Source organism: Scyliorhinus torazame, chromosome 16 (assembly GCF_047496885.1).
Source record: "Scyliorhinus torazame isolate Kashiwa2021f chromosome 16, sScyTor2.1, whole genome shotgun sequence".
Lineage (NCBI taxonomy): Eukaryota > Metazoa > Chordata > Chondrichthyes > Carcharhiniformes > Scyliorhinidae > Scyliorhinus > Scyliorhinus torazame.
Window position 1 is genome coordinate 8,784,766 of NC_092722.1, and position 15,647 is coordinate 8,800,412.

The 15,647-nt window shown below is 46.2% G+C and overlaps 1 protein-coding gene across 4 annotated transcripts in view; it reads right to left on the reverse strand.

The window, feature by feature from the left end:
- Positions 1 to 8,511: 8,511 nt before the first annotated feature.
- ctnnbip1 (catenin, beta interacting protein 1) overlaps positions 8,512 to 15,647 on the reverse strand; it is a 140,199-nt gene continuing 133,063 nt past the window's right edge. For all 4 annotated transcript variants that reach the window (XM_072477905.1, XM_072477903.1, XM_072477902.1 and 1 more), the window contains one exon: positions 8,512 to 15,159. In XM_072477905.1, the coding sequence (XP_072334006.1) occupies positions 15,101 to 15,159 (59 nt within the window). In that variant the 3' untranslated portion in view covers positions 8,512 to 15,100. The remainder of the gene's footprint in view (positions 15,160 to 15,647) is intronic.

The following is a 15,647-nucleotide window of genomic DNA, read 5'->3' on the forward strand; positions in this document are numbered from 1 at the left end:
GCCGGTCCTGTGTCGGGTGTGTACGGTGTGGAGACCGGTCCTGTCTCGGATGTGTACAGTGTAGCAGACCGGTCCTGTCTCGGGTGTGTACGGTGTAGCAGACCGGTCCTGTCTCGGGTGTGTACGGTGTAGCAGACCGGTCCTGTCTCGGGTGTGTACGGTGTAGCAGACCGGTCCTGTCTCGGGTGTGTACGGTGTAGCAGACCGGTCCTGTCTCGGGTGTGTACGGTGTGGGGACCGGTCCTGTCTCGGGTGTGTACGGTGTAGGAGACCGGTCCTGTCTCGGGTGTGTACGGTGTAGCAGACCGGTCCTGTCTCGGGTGGGTACGGTGTAGCAGACCGGTCCTGTCTCGGGTGTGCACGGTGTAGCAGACCGGTCCTGTCTCGGGTGGGTACGGTGTAGCAGACCAGTCCTGTCTCGGGTGTGTACGGTGTAGCAGACCGGTCCTGTCTCGGGTGTGTACGTTGTAGCAGACCGGTCCTGTCTCGGGTGTGTAAGGTGTAGCAGACCGGTCCTGTCTCGGGTGTGTACGGTGTAGCAGACCGGTCCTGTCTCGGGTGTGTACGGTGTAGCAGACCGGTCCTGTCTCGGGTGTGTACGGTGTAGCAGACCGGTCCGGTCTGTGCGAAGATAGTGGCAGGAATTTACTTTTCACTTGTGGAATAATATCTTGTCAAAACCTCTTGATCCTGGTGAGAAACACGTTTCTCCTTGTTTTCCCGCCATTTGATCAGATCCTGTTACTTTTTCTCAACAATTTATTTTGTCTTGGTGGTTTTAATAAATCGAATCCAGTGCCTGGTTGACGTTTAACCATTACCAATGCCGGAGAAACTTGTGCTGTTGAGTGTGCGGTATTCCTGAACGTGAGCAGGAATTGACACCAAAATGTTCAGACAATGAATCTTGTTCTCTGATTACCTTTAACAAATGTTTCACCATCTGTACAAAACGTTCTGTCAGCCCATCTGTGGCAGGGTGATAAGGAGCGGACCGGATGTGTTGAATTCCGTTCTCCTTCAAGTGGTTTATGGTCTCTTGAGATATAAACCGCGGTCCATTATCGCTCACCAGTCGTTCAAGGTAACCAAATTTGCTGAAGGTTTCACCCGATCTCTCAATTGTTTTCTTTGTTGATGTTGACTTCACGATGGCAACTTCAGGCCGTTTCGACCAGAATGAGAAACACGCGGCCTTCAAACGGCCCGGCGTCATCAACATTTGCCCGTCGTCAGGCCTCTTCTGGTCATTCCCACAGGTGCAATGGGGCTAATTATGGCAGGTTCTGTATTTTTGCACCAAACACATTCCCGCCTTCTCCCTGATTTCAGCACATAGCCCAGGCCACCAAAAATACCTCCTGGCTCTCTCCTTCATCCTTAAAATACCACAGAGCCCTCTGAGTTTGATACAGGTTTTCCTAATCATGGTGGAATGATGACACTCATTGCCCAGAGGAGACAACCTGCCTGTACAGATAACTCATGCCTTTGGGTGGAATAGGGCTTTCACTCAGAGTTTGCTCTTTAAGTCTTGCCTCGAAGCACCATGTCCATTAACCTTTGACAGTACTGGGTCACATCTGGTTTGCTTCTTCATCTGTCATGTGGTTACAGGAATCTTATCTACCTGCTTCAAGTCGAAAATGTTTCCACATGAACTGCTAATCAATGAATTATTTGGTAATCGGTAACAATATCAATTATATCTTCGGGTGCCTACAAACACCGTTCAACAGTTCCTTCTGGGTTCGGACAAAAGCCGTTTGCCTACCTCGTCTCCCAGCTTTTATCTGGCGGATTGAAGATCGAGTCTGCAGGCCTTGGGCGGTTCAACCAAAATGTAGAGCTTTATTTGGAAGATGTTCACACTACAGGCTGTGATGTTAGACTGCCCGTGCAAATGGCAGGATACGATGACATCACGCCATCATTCTATTAAAGTGCCTCTGGTCAGTGAGGAGATACTATGAATACACACTTCAGTTACATGGAGAGACTGCAGAAGCTGGGATTGTTTTCCTTGGAGCACCACCTCAAACATTCACTCCCTCCACCACTGGCGCACAATGGCAGCCGTATGTACAACCTACAACAGGCAGTGTCAAACTTGGGGGTGCGACCCGCGGGTGGGTCGCGGGCGGGCGCCGGGAGGGTCGCGGAGCTCCTGATCGTGCAAATCCGCGCGCAAGCGGCCTTCAAAATGGCCATGAACATGTAAAACAAAATGCGGCCGCACTGCACATGCGTGCCAGATCATCGGTGCGCATGTGCAAAACTATGCGCATGCTCGCCGGTGATTTTGCACGCATGCGCAATGCGGTCACTTTTTTTTTTAAACAGTCGCAGCTATTTTTTTACAAGTTCGGGGTTTTTTATTAATTTATTTATTTTATTCATTTTATTTTTACTTTTTTTTACAAGTTCGGGGTTTTATTTGATAAACCTTTGCAGGAAAAAAAATACAGAACTTTGGACAGATGGAGACTCCATACTTTCCGACACCGGAAGGCTTCATCTTAATCCAACAGGTTCCATTGGAAGAGCGTGTACGAGGGCCAAAGGGACCCAAAACCATTTCCTCCATTTTTGTCAGCAGCAAACAGGTCAGCCGGCGTAGGCCATGAAGGTCGGCCGGTGTGGGTCGTAAAGGTCGGCCGGCGTGGGTCGCAAAGGTCGGCTGGCGTGGGTCGTGAAGGTCAGCCGGCGCAGGTCCCGAAGGTCAGGCGGGTTGGGTCCCGAAGGTTGGCCGGTTGGTAAAAATGGGTCCCCGGAAAAAAAGTTTGAAAAACACTGGTCTACAAGATGAAAAATGAAATGAAATGAAATGAATGAAAATGAAAAATGCACTGTAACAACTCGACAAGCACCCTTCAAAAGAACCTCCCAAACCCCCAACCTCTTATCATGAAGGAGGAGGACAGCAGATATATGGAACTGTATCCTGGTGTGATTCAGCCCTAAGGAGGGGAAATATTTTAAAGATATGATTTAGCTTATATTTCACAAATGAGCAGATTTTCCCTCAAATTGATGGAGGTGTGAAAGGTACTCCAAGTGCAGACATAAAATCTTATAGCAGTAAAGATTAACTAACTGTAATTGAGAAACGCTCAAATCCTTGTTGTGTGCAGCCAATATATTGCGAAGACCATTGGGACACATCCAAAGTATGCATGTTATTGGAATCAGGTTTATTACACCAGAAATCTATTCTGTTTATCTTGTATGTAGCTCCTTAAGACCATGTTTAGAGTAACTTCCCAAAACTGCATGATCCAATATCAATTTTTCACGTTAACAAACAGCCAATAATTAATGGAGCTGAGGTGAAAAATTAAATAGAAGAAGGACCTGGGGAGTGTAGGTGCACTAGTCATTGAAGGCGCAGGACAGGTTGAAGCATACAGTATCCTAGGCTTTCTTATAGGGTCACAGAGAAAGGAACTGAAGTTAAAATCCAGCCTCAACTGGAATATTGCGTCCAGTTCTGAGCACCACACTTTAGGAAAGATGTGATGGCATTAGAGGGGGAGCAGAAAAGATTTACAAGAATGGTTCCAGGGCTGAGGAACTTCAGTAACGTAGGCAAATTGGCGAAGTTGGGACGGTTTTCCTTGGAGCAGGCGGGGAGAAGAGATTTGATGGAGGCATTCAAAATCACGAGAGGTCTGGACAGGACAGGGCCAAACTATTCAGTGATGGAAGGATGGAGAACGAGAGGGCAAAGGTTTGAGGTCATCGGTAAAAGAAGCAATGGGGACAAGAGGAGAAACCTGATTGCACAGCGAGTGGTTAACTTGTGGAATGGGCTGCCTTTGTGGTGGAGGAAGGTTCAGTCGAGGTTCATGAAGGCATTAGATTATCCGGAAAGGAAGAATGTACAGGGTTACAGGGAGAAAACAGGGGGAATGGCGCGAGGTGAATTGTTCCTTTGGAGATCTGGCGCAGACATGATGTGCTGAATGTCCTTCTTCTGGTGATGGAACAATTCTGAGATATTATAAACAACAGGTTTTTTGGCTAAACCCACCTCTTAATTTTTTGAAGGTGCTGGAATGTATTCGAAACGGTTCCGCAGGTGTCGATCATTATCTCACTCCAGGAGGCCTACTTCGATTGCATGAAACGACAACGATTGATGTTCAATCACATGGGGCATCAATATCGTGGCTGAACCTACATGTTAAGCCTGCACTTTTCAGCAGGAATTAGTGGTTAGTGATCCGGGGGGAGGTCCTGTGAGGCAGGATCTTCCCCCTCACTTGTCCACCTATGATGAGGCCAATTGTGATGACTTATAGCTGACCTATTTCCGATTGAGACCGAAACCAGTGTCAGCCAATGAGTTGGGGAAGAGCGGGACTTGCAGCAGGACTGAGCAACCAGCATATCTACAGGAAAGTCTATCCATCAGCAAGCAAGGCCCTTTTAAGCATACACGTGAGCAAAGTCTAGAGTCTAGAGCCAGCGTGACCTACAGCAGAGTGCAGCAACCTCTCCTGATACAAGAATGATTTATCCAACAAAATGCAGAGAGTGTAATATGAGAATTCTGAATTCTCCCTCCATGTACCCGAACAGGTGCTGGAATGTGGCGACTAGGGGCTTTTCACAGTAACTTCATTGCAGTGTTAATGTAAGCCTACTTGTGACAATAAAGATTATTAATTTTTATTTATTTATATTTACATGATAAAAATTATTTCCCCAGGAAAATTGGAAGATTACATGCTGGTAGCACAGTTGCTTCACAGCTCCAGGGTCCCCGGTTCGATTCCCGGCTTGGGTCACTATCTGTGCGGAGTCTGCACGTTCTCCCCGTGTCTGCGTGGGTTTCCTCCCACAGTCCAAAGATGTGCAGGTTAGCTGGATTGGTTATGCTAAATTGCCCTTAGTGTCCAAAAGAAAAGGTTAGGTGGGGTTACTGGGTAACGGGGATAGGTTGGAAGTTTGGGCTTAAGTGGGTTTCTCTTTCCAAGGACCGGTGCAGACTCTGGGGCCGAACGGCCTCCTTCTGCACTGTAGATTCTTCAATTCTATAATCGTCATGTCCTGCATGCAGCGATGATCGTTGGGTGAATTGACCAATCGTTTCCATTCTGGCTGAGAATAATGATATCACCATACACCGCTAACTTCACACAGACTGGACATTGAAACAGATAACGTATCCAGTCCAGGTTAGGAGCTGAAAGAACAATCCTCTGCTGTGTCAGGGTTCAGCAACAAGCTGGGACATTGGGGGCTGGAAACAAGAACTCGAAGGGAAACCCCAGCCCTGACTGAAATCATGCACTCTTCCCGAATTGTTTATTCAAAAGTGGCAATACCTCGTCTCGTAATTCCTCAGAGACTCTTTCTCTCTCTTTCCCCCCCCCCCCCCCAAATCCGATTGTCATTTGGGCTTTTCAAATGTCTTTTAACGTGTTGCTGAAATTGGATAATGCAATAGTTGCTCGGTTGTAAATCCTTGCTGCCTGATCTTAGATTGAATTGGTAGTGACAATTTCAACCAATCTCAGCAGGAGACTTAACAGATTGGCACTAAACTGGGAGGAGGCTACTACATTTGGAGCACTTTTGCTGAAGCATGCTTAAGAAAGACCTGACACCGATACAGAACTCTGGTTACGTGGTCTAAGACAGTTTTAAAAAAAAAGCTCTGTACTCATCCAAAGGGCGAAGGATGTCCACGGCATTAATTTGTAAATTATAAATATGCAAAATGTTACAAGTCATGTTCTCCCAAATGAAACCAAGATTGAAACGTTTTCAATTACCACAAAGTTGAGAGAAAATCAGTCCACTTTCCTCACCCTTTGTTAAAATTAAATTTAGAGTACTCAATTAATTTTTTTCCCAATTAAGGGACAATTTAGCGTGGCCAACCCACCTACCCTGCACATCCTTGGGTTGTGGGGGCGAGACCCACGCAGACACGTGGAGAAGTGAAAACTCCAGACATACAGTGACCTGGCACTTTCCTCATCCTGATTGTTATTCAGTGACTCCTCCTGGAAGAGGGAAGGGTAAAGTCAGGACAACCCCCCCCCCCCCCCCCCCCAAGGTCAAAGAGCTTATTGTTTGTTAGTCACTATTAGGATTCACCGATGAAGAATAGCAGGAGGATGAATAGTTCAGTAGAGGGGTGGAAATTGGAAGAAAACATTTTCACATTCAAACCAAAATAATTTCAAGAGAGAAGTGCTGGTTTGGGAGAATGTCTGAACAAGGACTCCCCCCCCCCCCCCCCCCCCCCTTTCTCCATTCCTAGTACAGAGGTCACAGATCACAGCTCATCATTTTGGGGAAATCCCAAATATCTATTTTAGTAAGTCCCATTTTGTGAAATGTTACACCTGCATCTTTTGAAATGTTTCGACAGTGGGTGCATTTTACATCAGTACTAACCAGACCTCACTGTAACCTCAATTTGTTTTCACTACTTTTGCCAGCGTGAATACTTGCCGAATAGTGGGTGTCAGTTTTCACAAGAGGCGCTGATATCACTCGGTTTAACTCCTGAGCCATTGGAAATGGTGAGTCAAGATCACGATGTATTCTTCAGGTGAAGGATAATTGGATCAGGGTACATGGACATAATTCAGTCCTCATTTTAAAATCGTACTTTGTGTTCACATTTTAAATGATAAATTCCTATGTCCGTTGTTATAACGGAAACTATGTTAATTTATGTTGTATTGCGGGGCCTCCAGTTGCAGGAGTGTAAGTATATATATCAGTTCCCACATAATAATAATCTTTATTGTCACAAGTAGGCTTACATTAACACTGCAATGGAGTTACTGTGAAAATCCCCTAGTCGCCACACTCTGGCACCTGTTCGTGTACACTGAGGGAAACCGGAGCACCCGGAGGAAACCCACGCAGACACGGGGAGAACGTGCAGACTCCGCACACACAGTGACCTAGCGGGGAATCTAACCTGGGACCCTGGTGCTGTGAAGCAACAGTGCTAACCACTGTGCTGCCCACATTTCTAACACAAACGTGGATAACAAAATTTATAAAGTGTAAACGTAAGATTTTCATTCTCTGGACTGTCCACATTTCAAAGTTTGATGTGAAGGTGGTTGGAGCAGGGAGTCCATTTAATTTTCATTCTTGCTTCATAGATTTTGGTTCAACTGTGTGAGTGTTTGAAAAGAATCAATGTTTTTCAGGAGAAAAAATACATGAAGCCATCTTTCTGAGGATAAGATATGCCAGTCATCAATCTCAATATAACTTGTATTTATATAGCACGTTTAATGTGATAAAACACCCCAAGGCATTTCACAGGAGCATTATAAAACAAAATTTGACATTGAGAGATGAGATATTAGGGTGGGTGACCAAAAAGCTGGAGTAAAGAGATAGTTTTAAGGATCATCTTAAAGGAAGAAAGGCGGAGAAGTTTAGGGAGGGAATTCCAGAGCTTTAGAGCTTCGACCAGAGTGATTAAAATTGGGTATGTTCAAAGAGGCCAGAATTGGGTCAGTGGTTTCAGCATGTGGTAGGGCTGGAGAAGGTTGCAGGGCTAGGGAGGGGCAAAGCCATGAAGGGATTTGAAAACAAGAGAGAGAATTTTAGAATCGGAGCCCTGCTTAACTGGCAGCCAACGAGCATAGGAGCGATGGGTGAAAGGAATTTGGTGCGGGCTAGGACACAGGCAGAGTTTTAGATGAGTTCAGGTTTACGGAGGATAGAACATGGGAGATTAGTGTCAAGTCTTGAGGTAACAAAATATGGGCAAGGGTTTCAGTAGCAGGTGAGATGAGGCAGGGGTGAAGTCGGGCGATATTATGGAGGTAGAAACAGGAAAACTTAGTGATAGTGCCAGTTTGAGACACACAAATGAAGATATTGGGGGCGATTCTCCGAGCTCTGCGCCGGGCCGGAGAATCGCCGCAACTGCACCACGACGCCGGCGCGCAATTCTCCGAGGTGCGGAGAATTGTGCCATTTGCGCCGGTGCGTTTGACGCGGCGCCGGAATCGGAGGGGCCACGATTCTCCGGCCCGGATACGACAGAGTCCTGCCGGCACCGTTCACCACTGGTCGCTGCTGGCGGGAACTTTGCGCGAAGGGCCGGGGGTGGGGCCTGTGGGGACGGGGGCTCCGTCCCCGGGGGGCCCTCCGATGAGGTCTGGCCTACGATCGGGGCCCACCAATCGGCGGGCCGACCACTCCCCCCCCCCCCCCCCCCCCCGCGCGGCCGGCCCCTGAACACCGACGCCATGTTACGTCGGGGCCGACGGGCAGAGGTCCCCCGCGCATGCGCAGGTTGGCGCGGCGCCCATTTGGCACCGGGAAGAGAGGCTGGAGCGGCGGGAACCGCTCCAGCGCTGCGCTGGCCCCCTGTGGGGGACAGAATAGCTTGTACCCGGGCCCGGTTCGCGCCGCTGTGAAACGCAAAGGCGTTCACGACGGCGCAAACACTTGGGCTCCATTTGGGAGAATTGCCCCCATTAAAACTGGAATACTGAAAGGTCGGGGAGATGTATATTTGACAAATCTTTAACTTTATTTTTATTACAAAAAAATGACAAATAAAGGTCAACAAGGTCATAGAACAGTGTTTTTAAAAAAATTAACCCTCTACTCTCCATCACCCACACAGCCCCTATCAACCCCGCACAAAAGTTACAATATACTTCAGTAAAAACATTTTAGTTTTCCTTTGGAGTTACATTATCAGAAGATGCAACAATTGAACAAAAACAGTAAGATTCAAACACGCAAGTGGAAGGGAACAAGGCTCATTATGTCTGGAATATCCCAGTCTTATTTCCTTACAATAACATTGGAGTCTAGCAGCTCTGGTAGCCAACCATTGCAGTGCAGAGATCCTTGGGCATGGATGGCGATAGCCGGTTCCAATGGGTTACTGTTGTTTATAGGCATTTGCCCCAGAATACAAACAGAGATACATTTACAATTAGTATTTAATCAAACTGGAGGGTGGAGCAGGAGGGCACAAGGAAAATAACTCAATTCTAGGTTCAAATCCAACCAGAATGGAGAGGAAGGGGGCGGGGCGGGGAACCGACAATGAGGTATAATTTCATGTAAGCAGGTGCAGGTACGAAGTGAGGATAATATAACTAGAAAGCAAAACCCAAGGACTGTTCATTCCTTCCTCTGGATAAAAGCTAATTGAAACCAATTTGATTAGTTCAAAAGGTCAGATCTAAATGATTTTACACATCTAAGAAAGGGTTGCATGATCGCAATTTTCACAGGGCATGAAGAACTGGCCCTATCGTTGCTTCGAATAACACTTAATTTAACAGTCGGAGGGATTATTTGACAAAATCTCTCCCTGTCTGTCACACTCCTTAAAAGGTAAATAAATAAAAGTCCAGTACGTCTACCCTATCCTCACTTCTGCCTTATTCAACATTTGCTTAACTCCTTCGGGAGGATACATCCAGAGCCCCAGCAGCACAGGATGCGTTCCTCGCACAGTATGTGATGGTTATCTCTGTCTATACCTCTATTTTTAACTCGCAATCCTGTTAATAGCCAACTATCATTGTCACAACACAAATCGACACTGCATTGAATAAAAGTCGGCTCCATAGGCAACTCCGACTCGTCAGAAAAACTTTGAATTTTCTTTGATGCTCTGTACTTGCATTCTCTTGTTCAAATGAAGTGTCCTGCTTATTTTCCCGTTATAATAGCTCCCAGCAATTTAAAGACCCCAACAAGGATTCAGCCAAGAGACTGGCAGCGCACTTGGGGATATTGGGATGGCAAGTATAATAATCTTTATTGTCACAGGTAGGCTTACATCAACACTGCAATGAAGTTACTGTGAAAAGCCCCTAGTCGCCACATTCCGGCACCTCTTCGGGTACACAGAGGGAGAATTCAGAATGTCCAATTCACCTAACAAGCACGTCTTTCGGGACTTGTGGGAGGAAACCAGCGCACCCGGAAGAAACCCACGTAGACAAGGGCGAACGTGCAGACTCCGCACAGACAGTGACCCAGGCCGGGAATCGAACCTCGGACCCTGGCGCTGTGAAGCAGTTACAGCACAACAATGGTGTGCAGACATAACAAATGCCACAAGAACATCAGTTTGCAGAAGCACGTGGCACACTTCCTTGTGACAGTAGAGTTGGCTGTTCAAATCTCTCCACTTCCATCATGAGGCGATCCACTAGCCGCCGGGCAAACTGTAACCAAAATATAAATAACCGCCGTGTATGTCAGTGTAAATACCAGCAGCCATCCCAACTCCAACCTTTGCCACTAACTGTTGCAGTGCCCACTTTAACACTATTAAACTAGGCTAGCAACAAAAAGAAACTGGATACTCGCTAACCGTACTGCCCGAGAGCAATTTACCAACTCTAGTATCGGCAGGAGGCAGACTGTAACCTTTTCATAGCCATCAGTGAATTGACATTGCTGGGAAAGGGAACCAAGGATGTGCACCGCCACTGCAGTTTGGATACCTGTGAAAAGGTGGTTTTGTGGAATCACATTGAGTAAGCACAAGCTGGAAACTGATACTGCTTACATTAAAGCATGGTATTATTCATGAAGTAAGGGTCACTGGTTAGACTATATTGAGATGATTTCCTGAAGGCAGCCAGTCCAGCTTTGCAAAAGGGTCCTCAAATATAAGTCAGATGGGGCGGCCTAAAACATGTTTTAACCACATGCCCTGGACACCCTTTTGAGATACTGGATGGCTGACTAGTTTGTGCCCGAAAAGTAGTCGCCGTGTCATTAAACGTCAAGGCCATTGACATCTTGCGTGGCTCAGAGCTGGATATCAATATTGGGGATTATGGATATTGAAGAAAGCATCATTTCAAAACACTTATAGAGAAATGATAGGACAGTCAGCAAATTAGAAGGCCGCTGTCCCTGCTGTCAACATCTTAGAATTACCCAGCAGCTGACTAGTATTGTTACATCCAATGTGTGTCATAATACATGCACTAGCTTATTATTGCTGAGAAGAGTGATATATTGTTGAAGCTTCTGGTCTTGCACTCATCTTGAGCAAATGCAAGAATGCCAAACTTTAAACGATCACAAGGATTCACATCACAGGAGGAAAGGGTGCTGGATTGGTTGGCAAATCGACTCGGATTGGCCGAGGAATTTGAAATTTGACATTCTTGTATTTTTGCTGATGTGTGGAAGATGAGGATTGAAATGTCGCTCTGTTCAGCAATATTCTAGTTCTGGTCGACCAAGCAACCATTAGTTTATTGCTAATTTTGCATAAAACCAAATGATCCAGATATCTAACATCCACCATTTCTGGAAAGCAAGTCCATGGAGACACTGGGGGCAGGAATTTGCACCACCTCCAGAGCTGGGGGTGGCAGTACATGGGCGTTAAAAACTGTGCCCCCCCCCCCCCCGTTGGCATGGCAGGTCCACCCCCCCCATTCTGTTCCTTTACACAGAGGTGGGATGGGAGAATGCAGCATGGCTGCCCACCTGCATGCAATAGGTCGCCCATCCAAGGTAACAGCCACTCAAGGCCAAGTATTGGAGGTTGACAGGAGTTGACCAGCTGTCTTTCAGGTTTTACAGGGGCAGGGGACAGGTCAACTGCCTGCAACCAGCCTACTGACAGCAGACCAGGGGGATAAAGCCAGACGGGCCTAGAGTCCCTTCCCTGCTTGACTGGATGCGGGAGCAGCCACAGCTACCCTGTAATGGGGCTTTCCTCATGCAGAGTGAGTGAGAGAGCTGGAAAGACTCCAATTGTCTGGCACTGTTCTTAATTGGGCAGCGAACTTGCCCTCTGGCCATTAATTGGCTGTCCTGGGGAAAGTCAGAACGAATGACTATTTCCCACACAATGCGGATCTCTTGACACCAACACCCCCCCCCCCCCCCCCCCCCCCCCGCGCCCCCCCACCCCCGCGCACTTCAGCCCGATGGCAGGATTTAGAACCCAGCAGGGTAAAATCCAATCGTTAGGTGAAGAATGGATGAGACCAAGATGCCAGAGATTAGGGCAATTTAGTCAGGAAGAATGGCTACTTGGGTGAATTACTGCAGGACAGGAGGTTGCAGGCACTCGACGAACTGCAGCTCAATGCAGGTCACTGACATTCGGAGAAGTTGGTTAAAACAATAGAGGGGCTATTCTACCAGAAAATCGCTACTGCCTGACTGAATGTTTACAGAGATACAATGAAGACTGCGCTAAATGCTTACTTTTACAGCTGAATGCATTGCTCTATCTGGAAGCCACGGAGGGCAGTGGATTCTGCGTATGATCACAACTTCATGTAAGCCAGTTACTTTCCTCAGGTCTAAAACCTACAAAATTGCTATACTGAATACAAAGTTAAATGTACATCAGTCCCATTTCCCAGACACAATGATATAACACTGAGCTAATGTTGCTTTGAACTTGCTATCTGATGAGCCTCGAAGGACTCTGATTTTCTTCCATGTGGCTTTTGTTTGACACAAATTGTTGCGGTTGAGGCAAAGAACTCACAATAGATGTGAACCCGTGTCTATTATATCGGATAACAAACATAGGCTCCTTCACAGATGGAAGATTTGACAGTTGTTTTATTTGTGTGTGCAGGTACTCCCCTCTGCTTAAATAACTCCACCTGAAAAGGCAGGAATTCAAGGACACAAGAAATAGGAGGAGTTGACCACATGGCTTGTCCCATCTGCTCCTCCATTCAATATGATCATGGTTGTTCTTGAGCTTCAACTCCTACCTGCTCCCCATATCCCTTTATTCTGAAACTAAAAACCTGTGAATAACAGCCGTAAACGCATTCAATGATGGTGCATCCTCAACCCTCTGGGGGTAGGGATTCCAAATCATTCAGAACCCATTGAATGAAGTATTTGTTCCTCATCTCACTCCTGAGTGATCGGCCCCTTATCCGAAGACGGAGTCCCTGTGTTTTAGACTCCTCGACCAGCGGAAGGTAGCCCTGCCTCTGGCAATGATGTCTCCTGGGCAGTGAGTAAGACCTGCCCTTTGACACTCCCTTGCTAAGGGAGAGGTGGAATTATTCGGTTTTATCTCTCAGTGGGACTGCAGAAACCAAAGGCTCATCAAGCCGGCCAAAGGAAACACCCAATCCAACATCTATGGCACGGTCAAAATGTCCCTTGTTCTAATTTTATTTTTTCTATAATGGCGCCGCTTTGCACATTTTTTTCAACAGACTGATTGAAGTATTAACAACAAAGGAGCTATTCCAAAAAGCACCAAATCAAATGCAAATAATTCACGGTCATAAAGGAAAAAAAAGGGTTTTCAATATTGCCCGAGAGGAAAGAATCAGAGGATCTCCCATCTTAACCATAAAAAAAGAGCAATTGTTTAACAGTACAATTTGATTTTTGTGTCGGCCTAATTGCATGGATAACTGAAATTAGGCAAAAGGAGGGAGAGGTGGGAGCTGGGGTGGACATTTATCTACTGTGCTGACCAGTAGATGCACAGAATGTAATCAGCCATGTTACGAGTATTGAGTATACCACCTGCCAGTGCTGAATCAAGATACAGCAGTACCTCTTGCAAAGCAAACCCAAGATACTTCAAAGCTTCACACAGCTGACAAACAATTATTTTACTGGAGTGATTTACCTTATATTAATGTAAATACCTGGTTTGAGAGGAACAGGATTTGCATTTTGTATTACTTGTGGGGAGAAGGATGTTAACCATTTTGTAAAACAAGCTTAGACAGCCTTGCAGCAGGGAGCAGTGCTTCCTCAATTAGACTGCTTTTATTACTTAGCTCTTTGCCGAGTTTTATACGTCAGAAAAGAAATCGATACGTTTCCCTGAACTGCAACTCAAGTCAAGGACAGTAGTGTGTAAAGTACGGAATCTGACTTGGTTTAACCATCTTAGAAGCACTCAGCTTCATAAAATACCTGTGGGAACAGTGTAGACATTAAACCAGGCACCCCTGCTTCCACCAAAACACACATATACATGCAACATTTACTCCAATTGGCGCGAGTTCAGAATAAGGAGCTCTAAATCTAGGACAGTCAAAACGATGGACATTTGAACAGTTCTTTCTGGTGTCACATATAATGTAAAATATGAACAATAAAATCACACCAGCCTTTCACTCTGTGAATATAGAGTAGCTAGTATTCAGACCTGGCAGATTCAATAACGAAATGGATGCTGGCCTTCTCCCAGGGCTGACGCCACAACACTTAGGGGATGGGTTACTCAGCAACTGCATCCTCACCAGTAACCTAGCTGCACGGATCATTAAAACCACATCTCTCCCTGATGGTCTGCTTCCCCGCTACCCCTGCTGCTTAAACCGGTTTGTAAACTGCGCTGCCTTTGTCCACTGGCTTTTGCAGCTAATGTTTTCTTCTAGCAAATTGTTAGTCTGTGAAAAAGATCTGGGAAGAAGGTGGGGGGGGGGGGGGGGGGGGGGGTGTCGATGGCACAGTAAAAAAATACACACAAGCTATTTGAATACAATTTGGTCATTGTCTAAGATTTTGTTCAAAGATTTCTCTACAAGCAGCTTAGCTGCGAATACAACGAGAACTGGTAACTAGACGGGTTTTAGCAGGACCTACAACTTAAATTAATTTAGCATTTCAAATTGTGTGCTGTGCATGATGCTGTACCCAGTCTCTGTTACGTTTATTAATCTGCTGTAAGCGAGGTGAAATGTTAATCCATTCTCCACAGAGTCCACTGGCCTGAGCTGGAAAATATACTGCATCAGCTTCTACAGTGGGAGTGGATAAGTGTTGCTTCAGTGCAGAACATGTGGGGTGCAGACCCAGCTTTAACTGCATGGCACCCAAGCTGCATTTGTGCTGCAGGCCAGCAATAGTCTATATGTATTTTTTAAAAAAATCAAAGCAAACAAATGGAAATAAGACACAGAGGGACAGTGGATCCTTCCTGCCAATCAAGAAAAAGTATTTTTTTTTCTGGTGGGTGGAGACCGTTCTGATGAACACTGGTCGTCACAGACATATAGCTGCGATGTTACGGCACATGAGAAGTCAAACAACTCATGGGATCTTCACACGCATCGTCCATAAACTCGCTGCCTGCCCCCAAACCATCAATAACCATTCCCCTTCATTGCCGCCTGTCTTCTGTTTCTTGCCTGGAGAAAGCCATCACGACGTCTTCTGCACCTGCGGGGTTAAAAAAAAAAATGACAAAGTGTTAGCAAGTGACAGTGGAGATACTGGGCGAAACTGTTCAAATTATTGCAGACTCTATTCTGAATTCTCCCTCAGTGTACCCGAACAGACGTCGGAATGTGGCGACTAGGAGCTTTTCACAGTAACTTCATTGCAGTGTTAATGCAAGCCTACTTGTGACAATAAAGATTATTATTATCTGTGAAGTGGGATACGGGAATTTTCTATGTTACTTGGCAACATTACGGAGGCGGATGGGGAGAGGGAGCAGCCTGAAAACGGAGGAGGTGAGGGGGGGGGGGGGGGTCCCATCATACCAGCTCCATGACATATTTATTCCCACAGGACAATGAAGGGGGTTAAATGATGGTGGGAATGGTTAGGGGTTTGGCCATTCCCTCACATTCATTACTGCTAACAGAACAGCATAATAATAAGAATCTTTATTATTGTCACAAGTAGGCTTACATTCACACTGC